Source organism: Podarcis melisellensis (assembly GCF_964234715.1).
Source record: "Podarcis melisellensis genome assembly, chromosome: 14".
NCBI lineage: Eukaryota > Metazoa > Chordata > Lepidosauria > Squamata > Lacertidae > Podarcis > Podarcis melisellensis.
This window is the reverse complement of record NC_138546.1, coordinates 23,493,001-23,515,310: the sequence shown is the minus strand read 5'-3', so window position 1 is coordinate 23,515,310 and position 22,310 is coordinate 23,493,001. Positions and strand designations below refer to the sequence as shown.

At 45.8% G+C, this 22,310-nt stretch overlaps 2 protein-coding genes and 1 long non-coding RNA gene across 11 annotated transcripts in view; 1 reads left to right on the top strand and 2 right to left on the bottom strand.

Moving 5' to 3' along the window:
• Positions 1–225: 225 nt before the first annotated feature.
• TEX47 (testis expressed 47) lies at positions 226–6,536 on the bottom strand. 2 transcript variants are annotated; one of them, XM_081889007.1, is made up of 7 exons: positions 6,421–6,536; positions 5,903–5,972; positions 4,735–4,838; positions 3,490–3,554; positions 2,857–3,052; positions 1,510–1,669; positions 226–411 (listed from the first exon to the last, which is right to left on the bottom strand). In XM_081889007.1, the coding sequence occupies exons 1-7, from the start codon at positions 6,499–6,501 to the stop codon at positions 374–376; spliced, it is 714 nt and encodes a 237-aa protein (XP_081745133.1). In that variant the 5' UTR covers positions 6,502–6,536; the 3' UTR covers positions 226–373. The 2 variants fall into 2 exon arrangements, with proteins under 2 accessions (XP_081745133.1, XP_081745134.1); XM_081889008.1 differs by having other exon boundaries at positions 2,857–2,998.
• On the top strand, positions 5,980–14,111 carry LOC309357079. 2 transcript variants are annotated; one of them, XR_014163023.1, is made up of 3 exons: positions 5,980–6,094; positions 12,756–12,895; positions 14,000–14,111. It is a non-coding gene; the product is annotated as an uncharacterized lncRNA (long non-coding RNA). The 2 variants fall into 2 exon arrangements; XR_014163024.1 differs by lacking the exon at positions 5,980–6,094 and adding an exon at positions 6,464–6,545.
• The window catches only part of SLC5A11 (solute carrier family 5 member 11), a 24,057-nt gene continuing 13,796 nt past the window's right edge, over positions 12,050–22,310 (bottom strand). For all 7 annotated transcript variants that reach the window (XM_081888970.1, XM_081888976.1, XM_081888975.1 and 4 more), the window contains 10 exons: positions 19,516–19,621; positions 18,424–18,504; positions 17,050–17,255; positions 16,063–16,198; positions 15,133–15,240; positions 14,405–14,555; positions 13,978–14,146; positions 13,306–13,521; positions 12,738–12,909; positions 12,050–12,622 (listed from right to left, as the gene is read on the bottom strand). In XM_081888970.1, the coding sequence (XP_081745096.1) occupies positions 12,402–12,622; positions 12,738–12,909; positions 13,306–13,521; positions 13,978–14,146; positions 14,405–14,555; positions 15,133–15,240; positions 16,063–16,198; positions 17,050–17,255; positions 18,424–18,504; positions 19,516–19,621 (1,566 nt within the window). In that variant the 3' untranslated portion in view covers positions 12,050–12,401. The remainder of the gene's footprint in view (positions 12,623–12,737; positions 12,910–13,305; positions 13,522–13,977; positions 14,147–14,404; positions 14,556–15,132; positions 15,241–16,062; positions 16,199–17,049; positions 17,256–18,423; positions 18,505–19,515; positions 19,622–22,310) is intronic.

Below are 22,310 nucleotides of genomic sequence, written 5' to 3'. Positions count from 1 at the left end.
AATAGCGTGTATGCATGCATGTGTACATAAAAATACTAATTCGTTGAAAGTGAAGCAGTAGGCAAAGATGTAGTGTTGCTTTTAGTAAGTCTCTTAGTGGTAGGAAAGCAGAACTGAGTGCAGTCTCTAATTTAGAGAGTGCAGCCACTCAGAAGACACACACCTTGTTGAATTTCGTTTACAGTCCCTATGTTTAAATGGACACCGAAACTGTAGGCAACACCCGGCTTCGCTAACACGTTTATTGCTGCCTTGACCCTTGACCCTGTGTGCTGGAAGGAGGTTTAATGGACGTTGGCGTTCCTAGCCAATTCTGCAAGTTAACAGCACCCTTGAATTGCTACCCATGAAAACGCTGGCAGTTTGGAAGGTTTCATGAAATCATATGAGTAGGAGTAGGCCACACACATTCTGCAAGGAAGAAATTATAGGCAGTGTCAGATAATTAACAGCCCTTGCAAATTCCCGTACACCAGACCCTCTCAGGAGCTGATGCTTTCCTGCCCTCGGACGGTATTAGTAGTATAGAACTGTTATAAATAAGAACATAAGAGGAGCCTGGCAGCTCAATCAGGCCAGGGGCACATCTAGCCCAGCACCCTGTTTTCACAGTGGCCAACAGGTGCCTATGGGAAACTTGCAAGCAGGACCTAAATTCAAGAACCCTCTTCCTACTTGTAGTTCCCAACAACTGGCGTTCAGAGGCATAATTCCTCCAACAATGCAGGCAGAAAGCAGCGCCGGATTACCAGATAGGCAGAGTCAGCACTGGCCTGTGGGCTGCATGCCTCTTAGGACCCCGCGACAATGAATCAAAATAATAAATATTGATTTGATCTTGAAAGAAAATTACCATCAAGTTTTCTTAGTTCAGTGTTATCCCATTAAAGCGGGGTGTGGGGTGAGATTTCTACTGCAATGGGGCCTCCACAGGATTTAATCTGGCACTGGCATAAAGTAGCCGTCATGGCAAGTAGCCACCTCTGTTCTCAGATGCAGGAGGGACGAGCAGATCTTCCTCTCAAAGGCAAGTCCCAATAGTTTGGTGGTTCCAGGGTCTCCAGGCACAGGAGACCCACCCCTTTGCTGAGGTTAAGCAGGTTTAGGTCTGGTCACTGCCTAGAAGGGAGACCTCTGGGAACCACCAGTCTACTACCATGGAATCCATGACGGGACAACAAGCAGGTGTGAAGGTAAGAGGATATTGAATTGGACGTCCCTCCAGAGTTGCACTTCAGCTTCCTTAAACAAGCCAGAAGAGGCCCTCTGGGCAGGTGTGTGATATATGCATGGCTAAATTGTAGCCTGCTGTTTAAAAAGGGGGGGTCTCATCCACTGCTCTGCCCACCTTTGCTTCTGCCCCCATCCAACACTGACATGCAGCCCTTGACCTGAAAAAGGCAGTGTGGTCTAGTGGTTAGAGTGTTGTACCTCCACCCACCCACCCATGATTCTCACATACTGGAGAATGGTGCCTATCGGTGGAAAGGGTGGCGGAAGACAGCGTACCTGAATCCATTTTAGGCTGCAAAGGATTGTTGTATATCTTCAGAAACTCCTCTGGACTGAGGCACTCCTTAGCCTTGCACAAATACTGGATGGTTTCTGCTGGCATCAGAAGTTCCGGCACGACCGTGTGGAGACAATCGCTGAGGCCTTTATTGCCCACCTTTGATGTCCACGGGGAGGAAGCACAATTGCCAATAAAGAGCATTGCAGTGATTAGTTTTCCTTCTGCAACTGAAAATACTTTGCTCACCTTTTCTTCCTTAAATGTTCCCAAGTCAGGGTTGGTTGGTTGATTTTTAATCACGTAATATAAGCAACCTAATGAGAAAGCAAGAACTTAAAAACAGTGGGATCTAAAGAAAGAGATCAGTCTTAGCTTTCTTAGTTATTATTCTCTTGATACATATTGTTATGTGCAAAATAAAAAGTATACATTAAAAATACCATAACAGATCAAGGAAAATAAATAAAAGCAAGCTAACTGAAGCAGATCAGGCCGAAACACTTGCCCCCCCCATGCCTTCCAAAACAGATGTCTTAATCTTAGGGTTGTGGGATTGAACCGCACATTGGCCAAAAGATTCATGTATTGCAGGGGGTTGGACTAGATGACCCTTGCAGTCCCTTCCGATTCTATGATCCCTAGAACATCAGAAGAGCCTAGCTGCTGGGTCAGCATCCTCACAGCAAGAAGCCCCAAATGAAAGCCCAAATATGCTCTCCAAAAGACGAAGAAAGGCACCAGTTGGAATGAATAGCTTTATTTTCCTGGCATGCAAGTATAGGATATGGGGAATCATCTTTGATAGCTTTTGGGGCAATCGGGGCCAACGAGATGCAGATAATATGATGAGGTTCAACACACCCACCTTACCTAGAACTCACAGACATCCAGTGAAGCTGAGTGTTTGAAGACTCAGGATGGATAAAATTATTTTCTTACACACACAGCACCTAGTTAAACGGGGACTCAGTGCCACATGAGACAGAGGTGGCCACACACTTGGATAGTTTTAAAAGAGGATTAGACACATGCATGGGGGAGAGAGCCATAGATGGCTACTAGGCACAATGGCTGTGCTCTCCCACTATGGTCAGATGCGGTAGTGCTTCTGAATATCAGTTGCTGGAAACCACAGGAGTGAGAACAGGGTGCTAGACTAGACTAAGGTTACTAGATTTTTTTCAATGAATCCGAGGACACTTTTCAACTTCAATAGATTTTGTATGGGAACTGGTTTGTAAATCCAGGGACTGTCCCCAGGAAACGGGGACGTCTGGTAACCTTAGACTAGACGGACCATTGGCCTGATCCAGCAGGCTCTTCGTACGTGCATACTTCCTTACCTTGAGAGTCGCAAGATAAACTCCCAGTTTCAGGTTGAGGGTAAGGCATTCTGTGATCACTTCTTCTGTCGTCTGGGTCTGTGTAACGTCTTCGAGAGTTACTGGGACTTCCACTGCTGTGGCATACCACTGGTTGAAGAGTCTGGTCGGGATGTTGTGAGACATTGCTAATATCTTAACGTCCTGTATTAAAGCACTGGGGGTAGGGGTGGGGGTAGTGATGGATGGACAGATCCGTCAGCTTTTCGTTTCTCTACCTTTCTGATTCTTCCAATCCAATCTTAAATTCAGTTTCCCACATATCCTGGGGTTTGGGGCGAATTTCTCCTAGTAACCACATTTTTGCATGCAGCTTTGAAAAATATAGACATCTTTGCAAGCAATTTTCTGCCTGCGCACTAAGAAGGAGGAAGTTGATTGGCAGGGCCGTCCTCTGAGACTGTAAGTAAGAGAATAGCAGGTGAGTGGGGGCTGCATTCCAGGGGGTTGGACTAGATGACCCTTGGATCCCTTCTCCAACTCTACAATTCTATGCTTCTATGAAGGAAGAATGAGGTTGGTGGGACTGTGCTCCGTTCACCCTAATGGACCAGCCCCCATCAGTCTCCCCTGAACAAGTTTCCAATCACTTACTTTGAGTCTTGATTTTCAACAGCTGCCAAGTCCATAAGGATATGGTAGAGTGTGCCACTGGATGCCTACAAATTATTATTATTATTATTATTATTATTATTATTATTATTACTACTACTACTACTACTACTACTATTTCCTTTTTCCCAGACAAGGACTCAAGACAGCTTGCAGATAAAAATGCAAAACACAGATAAAATAGAAAAGCTAATTGCATAGAAAAGACCATCATTAAAAAGTAATTAATTGAACAGTAATACAAATGAAACAATATAAAGAAACCCAAATCTATTAAAAATGTGAATAACAACAGTAAAAACATTACATCACCAGCTCCCTAAAGGATTGTTGGAATAGAAAGGTTTTCACCTGCCAGTGGAAGAACAGCAAGGAGGGAGCCAGTCTGGCTTCTCTAGGAAGGGAGTTCCAAAGTCTGGAAGCAGCCACAAAAAAGGCCCTCTCATGCGTCCCCACTAAGCTTGTCTGTGAGGGTGGTAGGATGGAGAGAAGGGCCTTTCCTGAAGATCTTGGAGCCTGGGCAGATTCATATGAAAGAATCTGGATTTTCAAAGGGAGCAGGGAGTGGGGGAGGCATAAATGCTCAATCACTCTGGGGTCTGATATCCTCTGTTATGGAGGACAGGAATAGAGTAGCATGAGAGGCAAAATGGGAGTTTTGACATTGTTTCTAAATTTTGGGTTTGATGGATGTTTTTAAGTCAAATACTCAGCTCCAGGCATTTCCAGACTCCCTGTTTTCAGGTGGGATTCAACTGCCTATTGACAAACTCAGCTTTCACAGCTGAAGTTGGTCAGGCACTTGCAAAATAAAGCCACTTTCCCCAAAGACTGGAGAGTTTTCAGTAAGGAAATTGAAAGGCACTGGGAAGTTTGGTATTATAATTACTTGATGCAACCACATCTAACCTCCTCACAAACAAATCAGAATGAATGCACAATAAGCAGCCAATGTTGTCTAAAACTGTCCACAAACTTGCTGCAAACCAGTCAGATGAAACGATCAATAAATTGCTTCCAAAACGCAAAGCAGCCTTTTGCAGAACCCAACTGCCCTCCGGTGGCCACTTACCTGAATATAAATCCCATTGAGCAAAGCAAGTCATCGTTACAAGTAAATATGTGCAGACATTCAGTTGCATGTGGGATTTCTCTGGGATTTGTGATTAACGTGCACTCATTTAGAAAGAGGGGTCTCTTGGCTTGAACCTAGTAGATGTGACTCACCTCTAGAATGTGCAGAAGACAGTGAGAGTAGATGAGGAGGATGCCTGAGGGGGACTCCCCTAGGTGGATCTTAGAAATCCTCTGGAAAAGTTGCTCATGGTATGCTTATGAAGAGGAGGGAGCAAAAGGAGACCAACTGAGAGATCCGCTGGAAAAACCATTGCCCAAGTGTAATGGACCCAAACAGGTCATGGTCATACCCACACCCCTTCGAAGACTGTGCATGAACCGACTAGATGTGGCCCTCTGGATTTTTGTAACTGGCCCTCACTATTCTTCCCACATCATATCCTTTCTCCAGCCACAGCTACCCACTTCCTGGCCCTGCCTCTCACCCTCCATAAGTATTTTTGCCTGGCTAGAAAGTGTATTTGAACTTCCATAATGCCTCTTACGAATGAGCGAAAGAGAAGTGCGCAGTGTTTTTCTTCTAGAAAGAGAGATGCTGATACTCCCTTGAGTACTCCCAGGACAAAACCACTGGGTGCATGTGAGACTGTGTATAGAGACTGGCCTGCTGTGCAAAGCTAATGTTGTTTTATTATTATTATTATTATTATTATTATTATTATTATTATTATTATTATTATTATTATTATTATTTTGTTGTTGTTGTCATTTACCTGCCGTTCACCCTAAGGTCCCAGGGAAGATTGCAACGTTAAAACACAACATCAAAAAGAGTTTTCACCCACTTACAATCATATAAATAAGGTGGGTCCTAAAAATATACACCTCAAGTGTCAAAAGGCTGGGGTAAAGAGAATGCATCTTCATCATCCTCCATATAAGGAGCCAGACACACCGCTGTGGCGAGGGAGCTCCACAGCTCAGGGGCCACCTAAGAGAAGGCCCTGTCCCAGCCTCAAAGCGCACACACACACACCCACCCCGCCCCATGAGCCTCTGAGGGCAGAGGAACTACCAAGAGGGCTTCCTCACCCACCTCTGCCTCTGGCCCTGCCAGCCCTGGTATGTGGCCTTCGAAAGGTTCCCATAAGGGAATGCAGCCCTCGGGCCGAAAAGGATTCCCCACTCCTGCCACAGAAAAGCCCTGTGGAAGTTCTGCAGCCCAGTTCATCTCTGAGGCTGTTTTTCCAGCACTGGAAGAGGCTCACGGCCAATGCCTTGCCTCCCGAAAGTCCGTGTGAGAGGGTAGCTCCCATACCTGTGACGTCTGCACTCTCCGCATTTTCTCGCAACAGCGCGACAAAGAACAGCCGATGGAGCAGGAATTTCTGGGGTCAGAGGGAAGGAGAACACGAAAGGTTCTGTTAGTAGCTATTTGCCTGCATCTTGGGCCCATTTTACAGGAATGGCGGTTGAATCTTACGCTGTTGGGAGCCGGAGCCAGAAATAGGTCAGTAAATAAAATACCCTGTGTCAGTGAAGTTCATACTTTATTCAAAGAAGCCAATAAAGCTCAGGCCTAGGACACATGGCTACCCTTTGGGACTGTGAAGAGGTTCAGAATGGCCGGGCGAAGCCTATACTACATGTGTAGAGGGCAGAGTGAGGCAACGTGAGAAGCCATGATATGGAAAGGGATGAGGAGCTGGTCTGCAGTTGTGGGAGAGCAGCAAGAATGGAGGAACGTTGAGGAAACCCTGTGCAGAGGCGTTGAGGTGGAAGCGTGGCCTTGTGTTGAGGAGAACCCTCCACCGCCACCCAAATTTCCCCTCACACCTTCATCTGTTGGCGCCTCTTCTCCTCCAGAGCACTGAGGAGGGTGCTCCTCGCCACAATGTTGGCCAGTATGTTGGCCATTTTGCCCAAGATGGCAGTTCCAGAACTCAAGAGAACAGTCTGAGGTAACTGACGCCTGAGGGAATGGCCTCCCCTAGGAAGTCAGCTCTATTGCCAGCCTGTGTTGTGAGGATATATGAATCTATGTTTTGAACCTGCTCTACCCAAAAGAAAATAAGCAAATATATAGGATTGAGGGGAGGCCATCTTTGGATCTCCTCCAAGCCTGCAGTTTTATTTTTATTTTTTTGTATATAATTTTTATTAAGTTTTCTGTTTTACAATTTGAGATACTAATTTTACATCCTTAAGATATCAATGACTTCCCTTCTTCTCTTTCCATGGTTCATTTTACATATCTTATATCCCTGCATATTTCACAAAAACTATGCCATTCAGTATTCCGTTATTGCATCCATCAAACTTATTTACATGTTGAATTTATCTTAATGCTGCCAGCTGTACACAATTATTTACCATATATTCAGTAAACGTTTTCCAATCTTCTTTAAACGTATGTTCTTCTTGTTCTCTTATTCTATATGTTAAGTCTGCAAGTTGTGCATATTCTGTCAACTTAGGTTGCCATTCTTTTATGGTTGGGACCTCTTTTGTTTTCCATTTTTGGGCTAACAAAACATGAGCCACAATAGCAGCATACTATTTTTTTCTTCTGATGTTGTTGATTTCTTTTTGTTTGATCTTGTGGTGTTTAGTGTCACTGGCTTTTGCCGCAATAAAACTTGGTCTGGTTCTCAGGAAGAGAGCCCAGAAGTCACATATTCAGTCACCAGATATTGCGCTGCCATGATAGATATTTGACGAAGAATGATCTATGCTACAATTCAATCCTAAACTGAAGGCCCATATTATTAGATCCGCACTTCTGAAGCCCACCCCATATAGCTGTGTTAACTGATCTTTTAATCTTTCTTATAAATTTTTATTCACCCATTATCTATCCTTAATTAAGTATTCTATGTATATGTTTAAATCTACGTTTGGTTCTAGCTCCTATTTATTTAATAATTATTTGCCTGGATTCATACTGTTATGCTATTTATGTATATGTTTTGTTTATGCTGGTCTATGACCGTAATAAAGTACTTGACTTGAATAGCAGCATACATAAAGACATAAATAACCAAACCTGCTGTTTTACATCTGTAAGATGGGATCTTGCAGCAGAAGGAACTACATGACATGGCATGGAGAAAGTGGGGAGAAAATATTTTCTCCCTTTCGTAACAACTAGGAACTCATGGGCATCCAATGAAGCTGAATGTTGGAAGATTCAGGACACATAGAATCATAAGTGTTGGAAGGGACCATGCGGGTCATCTAGTCCAAACCCCGCAATGCAGGAATCTTTTGTCCAACATGGGGCTCAAACCCTCGGGCTCTACTGACTTAGCTATTACATAAAAGGAAGGACTTCTTCCCGCAGTGTGTAGTTGAACTATGGAACTTGCTCCTTCAGGAGGCAGTGGTGGCCAGTGGCGTAGCGTGGGTTGTCAGCACCCAGGGCAAGGCAAGTAATTTGCACCCCCTAACCTGTGGATTTGTGCCCCCTAACCCATGGAATTGAACCCCCTAAACCTCCCCCCCCAGATGTTGAGCCCGGTGCGGCCGACCCCCCCTGCACCCCCCACGCTACGCCACTGGTGGTGGCCGCCATCTTGGATGGTTTTAAAAGAGGATTAGACAAGTTTATGGAAGAGAAGGGTATCAAGGGCTACTGGCCACGATAGCTTGGCTCTGCATCCACAGTTGGAGTTACAGATAGGTAGCCATGTTGGTCTGCCATAGTTAAAACAAAAAAAAATCCTTCCAGTAGCACCTTAAAGACCAACTAAGTTAGTTCTTGGTATGAGCTTTCGTGTGCATGCACACTTCTTCAGATACAGATACTTCGTGTATCTGAAGAAGTGTGCATGCACACGAAAGCTCATACCAAGAACTAACTTAGTTGGTCTTTAAGGTGCTTCTGGAAGGAATTTTTTTTGTTTCCACAGTTGGAGGCAGCAATGCTTCTGAATACCAGTTGCCAGAAATCACAGCAGAGGAGAGGGCTCTTGTGCTGGAGTCCTGCTTGTGGATTTCACACTGGGGCATCTGGTTGGCCACTGTGAGACCCAAATGCTGGATTCGATGGGCCATTGACCTGGTCCAGCAGGCTCTTCTTATGTTCTTATTATGGAGTGGTCAAACCAGTCTCTTTTGTTAAGTTAAAGACCTTTAACATAACTTAAAGCTTATTTTTACATGACTAAACATTTGGCCAAGTACAGGTGTGCTGCCATAGAAACAACCAGCCAGCGATGCTTCGATTCAAAAGAACAGACGGAAAAGAGATGGGAAAGTGCACTGGAAAGTGTGGGATAATTTTATTTTTATTTATTAAAACACTTGCTTGACGAAACTGACACCTAATCTCCCCAGAAACAAATAAGGATGGAGATTCCCGCTGGACAGTCCAATCTCTCTGCAAAAAAAATCAGGTTGAATGCTGATTAAACAGGCCATCTGGAGGCAAACCTAGTCTTTGTTTGTGGTATAGGAATGTATCTTGGGGTTTTTTCCCCTTTAGAAATAAATAAATATAAAGACTACTTCTTGGAAAGGAGCCTTCCTAAAACTCAGAAAGAAGCAAGTATATCTAAACCAGGTTATCTAAAGACATTTATTGCCAACCAAGGTTGAGCCTAGTCTATTTTCAGTGCTGATTTTTTTCTGTGCAGTTAAGGCAGCTGTTATAAAGACACTCATTTTCTGAGGAAAGACAATTTGGGCTGCGCTATGCTAGAATCACACAGTCGAGCTTCAAATATTATCAGCATCGCATTTAACTTTCCTGGGTTCTCCAAAGACAAGGATAGGATCTGCACACATTTCCCTGGGCATCACGTGCAACTTTCCCACATCACCCTGGAGCTAGTATGAAGAGGCCACTGGGTTAGACTGGTTATTGCATGATGAAGAAAACTGAAGCCAGCTCAGACATATGGACATCCTTGCACAGATGCCTGACTCCATTCAGAAGAATAAATAAAAACACACACATTGATTTGTTTTTGTTTTTACAAGTCCATGAAAAACATGGCGCAGTTCATAAAATACTCCATAAAAATACTCTCTGTATTATTTTTTACAGTAAAAGGGACACCGTCAAAACTCTCTCCCATTGAAAATCTCACAAATACATTGGCCATTTCAACAAGCAACTCGTTCTCCTTCCTAGCTATGTCCACAGATGTTTCTGGGAGGTTCTGCAGTCTTCCTGCACTCTAGAAAAGTTCATTTTGCTACCTTTTCCTTCATTGTTACACTGAAGTTTAGCACCCTGCTAAAGAACCTTTCATAGTATTGCAGACCTGTAGAGTTGGAAGGGACACCCAAGGGTTCTGTAGTCCACCCCCCTGCACTGCATGTTCACTTCTTTTTCAAGAGAATGCTATTTTTTTATCAGCCCCTAATATTAGCTTTTAACACAAAATTGGCATTATATGACACCACTGAAATATACATTTGTAAATCGAGAATGCCTGGAATGTATATCTGCAGGAGATTAGACAGAACGTAACAGGTTGTTCTTGTAGTGACTGAAAACCTTAATTAAAAAAATCCTTCCAGTAGCACCTTAGAGACCAACTAAGTTTGTCATTGGTATGAGCTTTCATGTGCATGCACAGTGTGCTCATACCCATGACAAGTAGTTGGTCTCTAAGGTGCTACGGGAAGGAATTTTTTAATTTTGTTTCGACTACGGCAGACCAACACGGCTACCTACCTGTAATGAAAACCTTAAGACGTGCCTATCCTACAAATGCAGATGGAAGGGCTTTAACTCTGTGCATAGTATACCTGCATTGCATGCAGAAGGTCCCTAGTTTAATCCCTGGCATCTCCAGGTAGGGCTGGGAGAGACTTGGGACTGAAACCCTGGACAGTTGTTGCTGGTCAGTGTGGGCAATACTGAGCTTGATGGACCAAAGGTCTGACTCAATATCAGGTAGCTTCCAATGTTTCAAATAAACTGTATGCCTGTTAAGCTGTCATGGTTCAAGCTATGGCATAGCTGTCAAATGTCCCTTATTTGAAGGGACAGTCCCTTATTCAAGCGCCATGTCCTGCTGCTGTCCCTTATTGATGGATGTCCCTTAAATGTCCCTTAAATAATGTCCCTTAAATTTCAAAGGAAGCAGCTCCTCTCCCTCCCTCCCTGCTGGCCAGGGAGGAGGGAGGCTCCAACTGTGTTGCTTGGCTGTGTTGCTCACCCAATAAGAAGTCTAAGAACGACTGGGGGGTGGAGCTTGCATGCCTTGTGTGTGGCTAGTTAATGCAAGCTGAGGGGGTTTTTGAATGTTGGACACCATTTTGTTGCACGTGCTTGCAAACTTTGCAGTGCAAAGCCAGGCCGGGGAGCTTAAGTTGAGGCTGCATAGGTGCATGTGATTCAGATTCTATTCAGTTGAACCTCTGGTTACAAAGTTGGTTGGACAGTGTTCTCGAAGCTACCAGCATGAGTTCGACCAGACTGCAGGAGGACAGGAAGACTGGAGTGCCTGGAACAGGTGAGGCTGCAGGTCCCTTATTTTGGCTGCTGGTCCCTTATTTTCAAGGCTGCTGGTCCCTTATTTTCAAATCTGTAAGCTGACAGCTATGAGCTATGGAGGAAGGTCAACCCCCCTGAACTACAGTAGGCTCAGGACAATCAAAAATACTTGTTCACTGTGGCAACTTTTGCATGTAACACTAAGCCAAAGTATGTCTCCCAGGAAGGAGGTTACAGCCGCTTTGTTCCTTCACAGTCCTTTTTTGCTCAGTATGGCAGCTAAGCGAAAGTTAGCTTAGCACAGGGGTCAGCAAACTTTTTGAGCAGGGGGCCAGTCCACTGTCCCCCAAACCTTGTGGGGGGGCAAACTATATTGGGGGGGGGAATGAACCAATTCCTATGTCCCACAAATAACCCAGAGATGCATTTTAAATAAAAGCACACATTCTGCTCATGTAAAAACACCAGGCAGGCCCCACAAATAACCCAGAGATGCATTTTAAATAAAAGGACACATTCTACTCATGTAAGAACACACTGATTCCTGGACCATCCGCAGGCCAGATTTAGAAGGTGATCAGGCTGGATCTAGCCCCCGGGCCTTAGTTTGCCTACCCATGGCTTAGCATGTTGTCTGAACCTGGATCTATGGTTAAGAACTCTCTGCCTTAACGATGGTTTGTGCCACACTGAGCTAAGAGGATTGGGGAGGACCAAAGAGGTGGTGAACTCCTCTGGAGGAGCCAACGCATGAACACCGTTCTGGTATGAGAGCATCACCATGGCATGGGTCCCCATAGCTAAACATTGTGGCATTAAAGCAGGCTTTGCTCACCAGGAGAGTTCTAGACACTTTGGACTACAACTCCCATCAGCCCTAGAAAGCACAGCCACATGGGATTTGAAGTCCGAAACATCTAGAGGGCACCAGGTCAGCAAAGGCTTTATTAAAGACCCCGTGTTGTATCCAATGCTAGTCCTACTCAGAACAGACCCAAGGGAATAGTGAGTGCCACAAAAGAGACCTGCCGCATGTGGGGTCATGCGACTGTCAGGAAATGTGTGGCAAAAGAATGGTGTCTCACTTGTTTAAATAATATCTGTGCCAAGAAAACCTGCTATTGGTCTCTGCCCCTGAAATCACCGCCTGGGACCCAGTTACATTGGAGAGGCTGTGGATTTCTCCTACTGTGAATTCTTCAAGTCTATCTGCAAGCATTCAGGCCCTTCTTCCTTTCCTTGAGAATTTTAAAAACACACAGTGTCTGGTACAGGGTCATTATTAAGTGTTATCATTCGCCTTAGTCCTTCCTATAGCCATCTGCTTGGCGCTGAACAGCGTCCTTTGAATAGATGAGGTTCGATGCTACGCAAAGTAAGCCCAGAGGAAGACGCCTGCACTTAAGCAGACTATCAGGTTGACATTGAGGATGTGCTTCACAAAAGGTGCTTCCTTCGTGGAAGCCATGGCAGTTTCACTTTTCAATTCTGCAGCAGATTTTGGAGTGTCCGCATTCCTGCTCTCCATCCCACAGATCCACAAAAACAGCCTTGTGAGTTTGGAGGTCTTCTTACAATCCAGGGAACCTAAAGAGGAGACAAGTTAGCCGTCAGGCTCATGGACATGGGAAAGAAACCCATGACCCTGATATTAAGAGTCTCATGCTCTACTAACTGAACTATGTCCTCTGATAAGTTTTACCATTTTGATTGTTTTCAGGGCCATCACTGATCTCAAGCTGCACTGGAGAAGGAGGACCAGCCTCATGGACACCGTTGGCAGGGAGAGGCACAGCAGGGCCTCTGGGAGCTTGTGGAAGGGCATCCTTCTCTACCTGAGCATCCTTGCGGGTGAACCAGGTGAGGCGGGTGATCTGTTGGGACAAAAGGCACCTTTAACAAACTACAGATCCCAGGATTATCTGTGGTTGATGAAGCGGCATAGAAGTGTTTTAAAGGGACAGTGTGGGGACTCAGCTACATTAGTAAAGAAACAGTGATTTGATCGCACTTTAAACATGCAACACCAGATGGCGCCAGAGAGCAGGAAATTTTGAAATGCTGTTTTCCATAGGGATCTTTCCCCCTTTTACTATAACAATCTAATTTCTGACTTATTTAAAGTGTCCCCCCCCCCATGTGTAGATCCACCCTGGGTGTCACCTAATTTGCTCCAGGTTTCAGAGCTGCTCTAATCTGATTGGGCTTTAAAGCACCCTAGAAGATGGGTTCAGAAACGAGAGCTGGCAATGCCTGCTGGAATTACACACCCTTTCCTTTGAAGGAGGCTCTGTCAGGAGACTAACAGTCACCACCACAAGCAGCGTAGCCAGACTCAGGATCATGGAGAAGTAGAGGTAGTGGACGTATTTCACCACTGCTGGACGGCCATCTGCCTCATCGCACCGTGGCAGCGGGTAGACGAAATCCAGCACCATTCGGATCAGGCCCATTCCCATCCCGATCAAAAGGCCACAGAATGCCCCCTGGGAGGAAGGAAGAATCTCATGTTGGAACAAAAAGAGGCATCTACACCACAGTCAAGTGGAAATTTGGTTTAATCCCCCTTTTAGGGTACATCTGCTGAAACCGGCCATCTCAAAACAATCCACAAATCAAAGCACAACAATCTTTTGAAATTTGAAACAATCCTTTGGTGCCTTTTGATCAATGGATAAAAGATATGACAACTCTTGCAACATAGGAATGGATTGCTTTTAGACACAGATTGTGTATGGGTAAATATAATCATACTTGGAACGCAAATAAAAATATTACAAAGATTTGCATCAGAAGATGTTCTCCCCATTTTTGGTACCTGACAACTGGTCTTCAGAGACACACTCATGCCATACACCAGGGCCACCCAAAAAACTTTGCAAATAACGCAGCTCACAACCGCCATCGTTCAGGGCCTCCAGGAGAACCTGCATCTCACTCACCTTTTCATTTGTTCTCTTCCAGAAGCAGCCCAGGATGAAGACCACGGCCACAGGAGGTTGTAGGTAGGAACTGATGGTCTGGATGTAAATGAAGAGCTGTCCCCCCTGGCTGGCCTGGACCAGCGGAATCCATAAGATGGAAATGACTACAAGGAGCAGGACAAAGACCCTGAATCAAGGAGAAAGGCCTTGTTATCTCTTTGTTTCGCTACCAATTTCTAATGGCAAGGAAAGAGTAAGTCCTGAAACATTAAAGGCTGTATTCAAGTGTGAATTAGCTATGATTCCTGCATTGCAGGGGGGTGGACTAGGGACCTTTGGGGTCCCTTCCAACCCTAAAATTCTATGACCTAACTATTGGAAGTTACCCTGGGCTCTTCTGGGACTCTTGATGGGTGCGCACCACCTTGCACAAGGGGCACCTTACCTGCCGACAATCATGAGCTCCCACTCCGAAGAGAGGGGCCTGATATTTCGCCAGAGATCCATGGTGAAAATGGTGCTTGCGCTGTTGAAGATGGAAGTCAGGGAGGACATCAGTGCTGCAATCATCACGGACATCATCAGACCTCTGAGTCCTGGAAGCCAAAGGAGAGCCCACCACTCACGAGGGGTGCCCCTGAACCAAGCAGAGTGCCCACCTCTCTCCTAATATAAGAAAGCCCTGCACCAGCTGGGTCAAGGCCAAAGGGGGTCCATCCAGGTCATGGTCTTCAGACACCTCTTCTGGGAAGCCAACAAGGGGGATCTGGATTTAACAGCAACCCTCTCCCCATTTGTGGTACCTGAAAACTGGTCTTCAGAGATAAGCTCATGCCATGCCCCAGAGCCACCCAAAAAACCTTTGCAAATAACTCTGTTGTTTACTGAGCCATGGTGGCAGCCGAACATGGCAAGGAGGAGAATGGGGACAAAATGAAAAATAGTTCACTCTGCCTGTCATTGGCTCTGGCGCCACCTACTGTTGGCCTCCCTGCCTTCTTCCCCACCAGTTCCAATGATCACCACCCATTGTCCTTGCGCATCTTGGACCTTATTTGTTACCATCCGAAAGTGCTGTTGGTCTCTCACCTACAGCTAAATTTCTATCCACCTGCATCTCTGAGCATCTCTCTTTGGGTTGCTGAGAAGCCCCCACCCTTCCTTCCTCCTTACCAATTGGCAAAAGTTCAATGACCAATTTGGGGTATGCAATATCAGAACATCCAGATGGGTTGCCACAGATCGTTTTGCAGATTTTCGGATCAGCACAAGCCACGAGATCTGCGATGAAAATGTAATTTAAACTTGTTGTAAATAGCTGTGAGAGAATGGGGGGGGGGGCGGAAAGCCAAGGGCGTAAAAATGAATGGGGAACTGTTTGCAAATCATCTGTAGTCAAGAGGCAGATTCTAATATTTTGTCACCTACTGAAAACAAGTCTATTTCAGAAAACTAATTTAATTTGGTTTGGTTGTTGGTTCTGCATCTTACGACTTTATGATGTTTTGATGGTTTTATGACACATTTTATTTTGCGAATGTGCTGGCAGTTTGGAAATACTCAGGGTAGAAAAATTAAAGGAAGGAAGATAAGAGCTTTGATCCCTGCTCCAAATCCCTCCCCTTCAACACATGCTGACCAAAATATATTTCCCCTTAGAAATCTGTATTGCACTTATTCATTGCATTGATATCCCATCTCTCCCCCGCCCCCCCCCAGGAGCTCAAGGCAGCCTACATGGCTCTTCCCCTCCTCAATTAATCCTCACAACAACCCTGTGAGGTAGGTTAGGCTGAGAGATGCAATGACTGGCCTCGAGGTCACCCAGTGAGTCCATCTTTCTCACCACTCAAACCAATGGATTCAAATGACAAGAAAGAAGAACATTAGTAAGAACTTTCTGGCAGTAAGAGCTGTTCAGCAGTGGAACAGACAACCTCAGAACATGGCCTTCATTTGAGGTTTTTAAGCAGAAGTTGGACAGCAATTTCTCAGGGATTCTTGAGCTATGACTCCTGAGATGACTCTTGGTGGGTGGGTCCCTTCTAACTATGATTCACTACACTCTGCAGCATCAGGATGCATCTTATTCTCCCTTCTTACCTGGAAAGAGGATGCGGCTGATCATGCCAGGCAGAACCATCATAAACAAGGGCAGGATTTTCAAGTAGGAGGCCAGCAAGGCTCCCCCTTTGGCATGAGAGAGGTTCTTGGCTGCCAAAGATCTTTGAACAATGACCTGCAACATAAGGAAGGAGACAGTTTGGTACAGGCCCTTCTAAGACCACCTGAGAGATGCAGAGGCACGCAGTGGCTTATCTGGAGTTATAACGATGGAGGTGTTGGGTTCAGGATGCTTCTTTGAGGCATATGATCTGGGCCTGTCCAGTGATATATTCCTTTTGGTATGAAGTTGTTACTCACATCAATTTTGCATTGGCAAAATCCTTGGCATTTTCAGATGTTCATGAACTTTTAAATTATAACCCTGTAGTGTGGGGACTGTGGGTGGCGCTGCGGGTTAAACCACAGAACCCAAGACTTGCCAATCAGAAGGTTGGCAGTTCAAATCCCCGTGACGGGGTGAGCTCCTGTTGCTCGGTCCCTGCACCTGCCAACCTAGCAGTTCGAAAGCACGTCAAAGTGAAAGTAGATAAATAGGTACCACTCCGACAGGAAGGTAAAGAGTGGTTTCTGTGCGCTGCTGTGGTTCGCCAGAAGCGGCTTAGTCATGCTGGCCACATGACCCGGAAGCTGTACGCCGGCTCCCTTGGCCAATAAAGCAAGATGAGCGCCACAACCCTAGAGTCGGCCACAATTGGACCTAATGGTCAGGGGTCCCTTTACCTTTACCTTTACCTTTAGTGTGGGAACTAATGGCAGGACAACAAAAATGGATTTTACAAGCCCTGATTAACATTATATAACCTTTTAATTGTGTTTGTGGGAGAGGGGTTATTTGTTTGTTCTCATTTTATTACGTATTTTGTGTTCTCATTTTGTATTGTTATGTTGTGAACTGCCCTGTGATCTTCAGCTGAAGGGTGGTATATTAATAACAACGATAAAAGCAAGAACAAGAATAACAACCTGGTCTGTGCACCAGTACCACAACGAGGGGATGGTCATTCCAACCAGCACTCCCGGCCAGGGAAGGTCAGACGTGACAGGATCCCGGAAGATGTGGAAAGCGTCATCCCTGGGTAAACCGCAGCTGTTGTTGCCATAGTGGCTGCTTGCAATGGCTTGGAAGTATCTGTTCTGCAAGTCTTCCAGCCCTCCAACTTTGGAAAAACCTGGAAAGTTGAAGAGCAAACGATGTTCAGATTTCCTGCTGGTGCTCAGCATTTGCTTTGCGTGGGCCTGCTGTGATGTTTTGAGAAACCGCTAAGTTAAAACAATGGGATTTAGGGAAGAATTCTCCATTGTGAGGTAACGTGTCTTGATACACATGAGCCCAAGAATTTGACACTCTCTCTCAGCTTAGAGCTGCAGATTTAAGCAAGGAAGAGATGTGATTTGGTAGAAGACAGAACTTTTTTGTTAACTGTTACAGATTTTGTCACCTTAAGAGAGTTTAAAACATTCATAAACATTGTTAAAAATATTGGTTCTGATGGAGCAACGTAAGATTATGATGAAGGGGTGCTCTCATATCAGCTAATTATATGATCTTTTTATTTTTGACTAAGGACCTCAAAGACTAGAAATAACTCGGGCATCTCTGGACCTCTGTGAGTGTCTGCTTATGACAAGTCTTAAAATAGGTGAATGCTAGAGACCCTTTCAGGTGTTCTTAGAAAGTTGGGGTGGTGGCGGCCCAGGACAGGGTCTTCTCTGTGGCAGCCCCTAAACTGTGGCTCTCCCTCCCCACAGAGGTGCACCTGGCACCTTCATTGTACAGCTTCTGATGAATGCTGCAGACGCATCTCTTTTGACAATGGAGATGCATATTATAGGACCCACCTTATCGCAAGTTGTTTTAAACTGATTTTCAAACAGTGTTTTAATATTATATTTTAATGCTGTAATGTGCCCTGAGACCTTAGGGTGAAGAGTGGGCAATGAATTATCGTTATTATTATTATGCCGAAACTGCAGACCAGGAGACTGAGTTGGCCTGCTTGAGCCTGAGGCCAGACTCAACCCAGAGATGTCTTGGATCACATGCTTAGGTGCTGCGCTGCAGCCACTCAAGCAGGTACAAGCAAAGTCAGGTAGCAATGAATGAAGTGTACATCTGCAGCTTTCTCCTGCGTGCGAAACCTGGCATCACATCTCAGAGGGCAAACCCCAAACTCCATGCACAGGAGAGCTCAGCTAGTAACGCATGAGACTGTTCATCCTAGGGTCGTGGGTTCGTGCCCCATGTTGGGCAAAAGATTCCTGCATTGCAGGGGGTTGGATGAGATGACCCTTGTGGTCCGTTCCAGTTCTGTGGTTCTGTGGTTCTAAGATACTTACTGAAGCCCATCAGCGTCAGTGCCCCAGCAAGCATGATGACTGTCTGCAGGGCGTCGGTGTATATCACAGCTGCCAGGCCACCTACAGAGGGAACAGAAGAAGCAAGACCTGTGATTGGAACTTGGTCTGGACATTAGCTTGGCCAAAAGATTTGGGCTTGCACTAGTCAAGCCTCATCTGCCCAGTTGCTTGCACAGGGCAGTCAAATGGTGGCTGACCCTAGTCCCATTCTGGGTGGATTACCACCATGAGATAACTTCTAAAAAGCAGAGCTGGTCCAACCATTAGGCAGAGTGAAAGTCATCTCAGGCAGCAGAAGTTGGAGCAGGCAAGGAGCAACCAGGAGATGTTGGAGGCCAGCTTGCCCTGTGCCCTCTAGGGTAGTCTGCTGTCCTCAGGAACACACTGCCCCATTGCCAATATCAAAATAAGACCCAATAGCCAGTCCAATCAGCTTCATTACAGAAAGCTCTTGCACTGCAGGGCTTGGACCCTTTGGATCCTTCCCGACTCTACAACACTGTGATTCTGTGAGGCTCAATGTTGGGAGGTTCAGGGCAGAAAAAGGAAGGACATCTTCACACAATGCACTGTTGGAACTATGGAACTCCAGCCCACAAGATGCAGTGATCAGCAACAACTTGGATGGCATTAAATGAGGATTAGACAACTTCATCAAGGATAAGGCTATAAATGGCTATTAGCCACAATGGCTACCTATTCCGCTATCAGAGGCAGCAAGATGTCTTGGACAGTCAGCGTGACCTAGTGGTTAGTGTCAGGCTAGGGCCTGGGAGAGACCACAGATCAAATCCCCACTCCGTCATGAAGTTCCCTGGGTGACCTCACAGGGCAGTCACTGCCTTTCAGCGTGATCTACCTCACAGGGTTGTTGTGAGAATTAAATGAAGAAGGGGAGAACCATGGGTGCTACTTTAAGCTCATGGGGGAAAGTGGGATAGAAAAGCAATTAACAAACAAACCCTACTAGGTGGGGACTGATATATTTACTCCTAGAGGTCGAATAAAGAGATAAGTACAGAGTTCTCTCTCTCTCTCTCTCTCTCTCTCTCTCTCTCTCCTCAGACTCACCTGCCACAGTGTAAACAGCTGTGATAACCAGCAGCCCAATGACAGCCACGTAGAGATCCCAGTGCAAGGCCTGCTGGATGAAGAGGGCCCCAGCGTACATGTCAACCTGGAGGAGACAAAATCCAGACAGGTATGAGGTCACTGAGGTCAGACTCTGTCTGGTCTTTTGGATCTACTTGACCATGAGGATTCCTCCTCCATTCACCTTGCTTTGTTTGTGGGATGTTTACACGTCTCCCCATTAACCATTCACACGTCCCACATTTTTCAGTGCGCTTTCCAAATGGCAAAAAAGCCTGATTCTTTTTCAAAGTGCGTGTGTTGCACTAGAGGGTGGCAGAGGGCTTTGATCCTGCAAAATACTGGAGGCACCTCAAGTAGACCAATAAATGCTCTCAGCTCCATTGTGCGCTACAGCTGAAGGACCCCCACCCCCACCCCCTGTACGGACAGCCAAGCTCTGTTCAGCTCTTTTGGACAAAGGAGAAGCTTGTTTGGAAGAGGAAGAGCTGGAACAATGGCTCAGTCATTCCTTGGGAGCAGGAAACCCAACAGGTGCTGGAGAGCAGCAGTAGCAGCCTGTGGGGAGTTGGGGGTAGCCCCCAATCCAGGATTTACCCTTCCCTACCACCGCCAAGCCCCTCTTTAATTTGACATTCTCTTGAATTGCAAACAGGAGAATTTATTTATTTCCTGAATTTCTACTCTATCTTTTCCTTGAAGGAACTCAAGGCAGCATATGCATGCTTCTCCCTTTCCCCATTTAATCCCCCAAGCAACCTTTTTAAATAGGTTGGGCGGTGAATGGCCCAAGGCAGTGAGCTTTTTGACCAAGTGGGGATTTGAACCCTGGTCTCCCAGGTCCTAGTCTGACATTCTAACCACTGTACCATACTGGCTCTCATGCACACTCCATGGCCAAAAAGGGAGGTTTTGTTTGCCCTGAATGCTGTTGAAGTTAATGTCAGGGCTGCCTTTGCTGCTGCAGGCCTACTCTAGGCGATGTGTGTGATTAAACGGAAGACACCATGAGCCTAACACAATATAGGGCCACCGTGTTGAGCTGGGTTAAAAGATGGTTCATCTGGCATCCACACAACATTTCAGGGAGCACAGAATACCCTGCATCACTGCCACACAGTAGAAAGCACATTTGAGGTTACATTCAACGCAGGAAGGGCTTTGCAAAATTCATGCGGGACAACGTGGGCAAAGGAAGTTTGGGGATGCAAACAAACACAATGGAAATGAAATTAACCCAACAATCACACACAACTGCCTCAAATTCACCAGCCGGTCTGACCTGGGGTGGGGCAGGGGGACGAGGATCCCCCCAACCCCATATGACCCCCATATGCGAGTAACTCCCCCTCCCTGCCCTATCTCTGTATATCACTTCAGGACTCCATTTGTGTGCATCAATAATTATTTTGAATCAGTCTTCAATCTAAACTAATACAGTCATACCTCGGGTTGCAATCACGCTGAACCCAGAAGTACCGGAACAGATTACTTCCGGGTTTCAGCGCTCGCGCATGTGCAGAAACACTAAATCATGCTTTGCGCATGTGCAGAAGCACCGAATCGTGTCACGCGCAGATGCAGCGCTGCAGGTTGCGAATACTGCGGGTTGTGAACATGCCTCCCACACAGATCACGTTCGCAACCCGAGGTTCCAGTGTAATCCACTTGATGACATCAGTAAGGCAAGGCAGCTGTGTATGGAGTCCAGACTGGGAGCATCTTCCTGCTAGATGCAAAAATGCACCCTGATCCTGCTATTGATGAAACACAAGCAAAGGACACTCCATTGAGGGGGGCTGTCCATATTATTATTAACAGTAATATTAGTAGTAGTAGTGGCCTTGAGTGCTGTTTGGTTGTTAATGAGCAACTAAAGAGAAAGTGTTAGTAAGTTACTCATTAAAACCCACTGACCCTAAAGAAGAAGAATTACTAAACCAGGCAGGCTAGTCGTCCTCTGTCACTGTCCAGCACAACACAGGAGAGGGTCATCATGGCTCAGGGCAGAGCATCTAACATTCAGAAGGCCCCATGTTCTGTCCCCAGCATCTCCAAGCCAGGCTGGTAACGCCCCTCACCCAGAATCCCAGAAAGCCATTGCAAGACAATACTACCTAAATGGACCAAGGTATAAGGTCTGTGTCTAAATGTTTTCGTTTTGCTCCAGAGCTTCTCCCATGAAAACATCCTCTGAATTGGACGTCAGACTGGGGTTTCCACGGACTTATGTTTGCTCTGATTGAGCTTTAAAGAGCATGTTTCCACAGCAAAAGCTCCGGAGCGGCGGGGGGGGGGGGGCTGGGCACTTGGACACAGAGCTGTAAATCGCTGACCATGGTAACAGCACAGCAGAGGCAAGTGTGGATAAGCCCTCAGATGTTCTGCTGGTGCTGGCATCTCCTTTACATCTATATCAAGAGAAACAAGTTCACGAAAAGGGAGCAAACCAAACAGGCAGAACTACAAGCAGGAAACTCAGCAACAGACAAATTAGATAAGGAGGGAGAAGATTCTGTTCTCAAGCAAAGTGAGCTGCTACTGCTTTCGCTTGCCCTTATTCCAACAGGAAGAACACAAAGGAACACTTTGTAAAATGATTCTGTGTGCTCAAAAAGGCATCTAGCATCAAAGAATGGGCAGCAGAAGCAGGCTTTCCCCCAAAATCTTCCTCAGCCTTCAGTAACCTACACAATCTTAAATCCAGAATTCAGTTCAGTCTCCTTCCCTCCTTTCATCATTTGCCTGTCATTCAGAAGCCAACACAACATATC

Excerpts from the sequence above, each read along its gene's own strand:
- TEX47 (XM_081889007.1), bottom strand. The coding sequence starts at position 6,501 with ATGGCCAACATACTGGCCAACATTGTGGCGAGGAGCACCCTCCTCAGT. Across the intron at positions 4,839-5,902 it reads GGAGAGTGCAGACGTCACAG|CATACCATGAGCAACTTTTC; the intron begins GTATGGGAGCTA and ends CCTCTTCATAAG. Across the intron at positions 3,555-4,734 it reads GTCTTCTGCACATTCTAGAG|GCATCCAGTGGCACACTCTA; the intron begins GTGAGTCACATC and ends AATAATTTGTAG.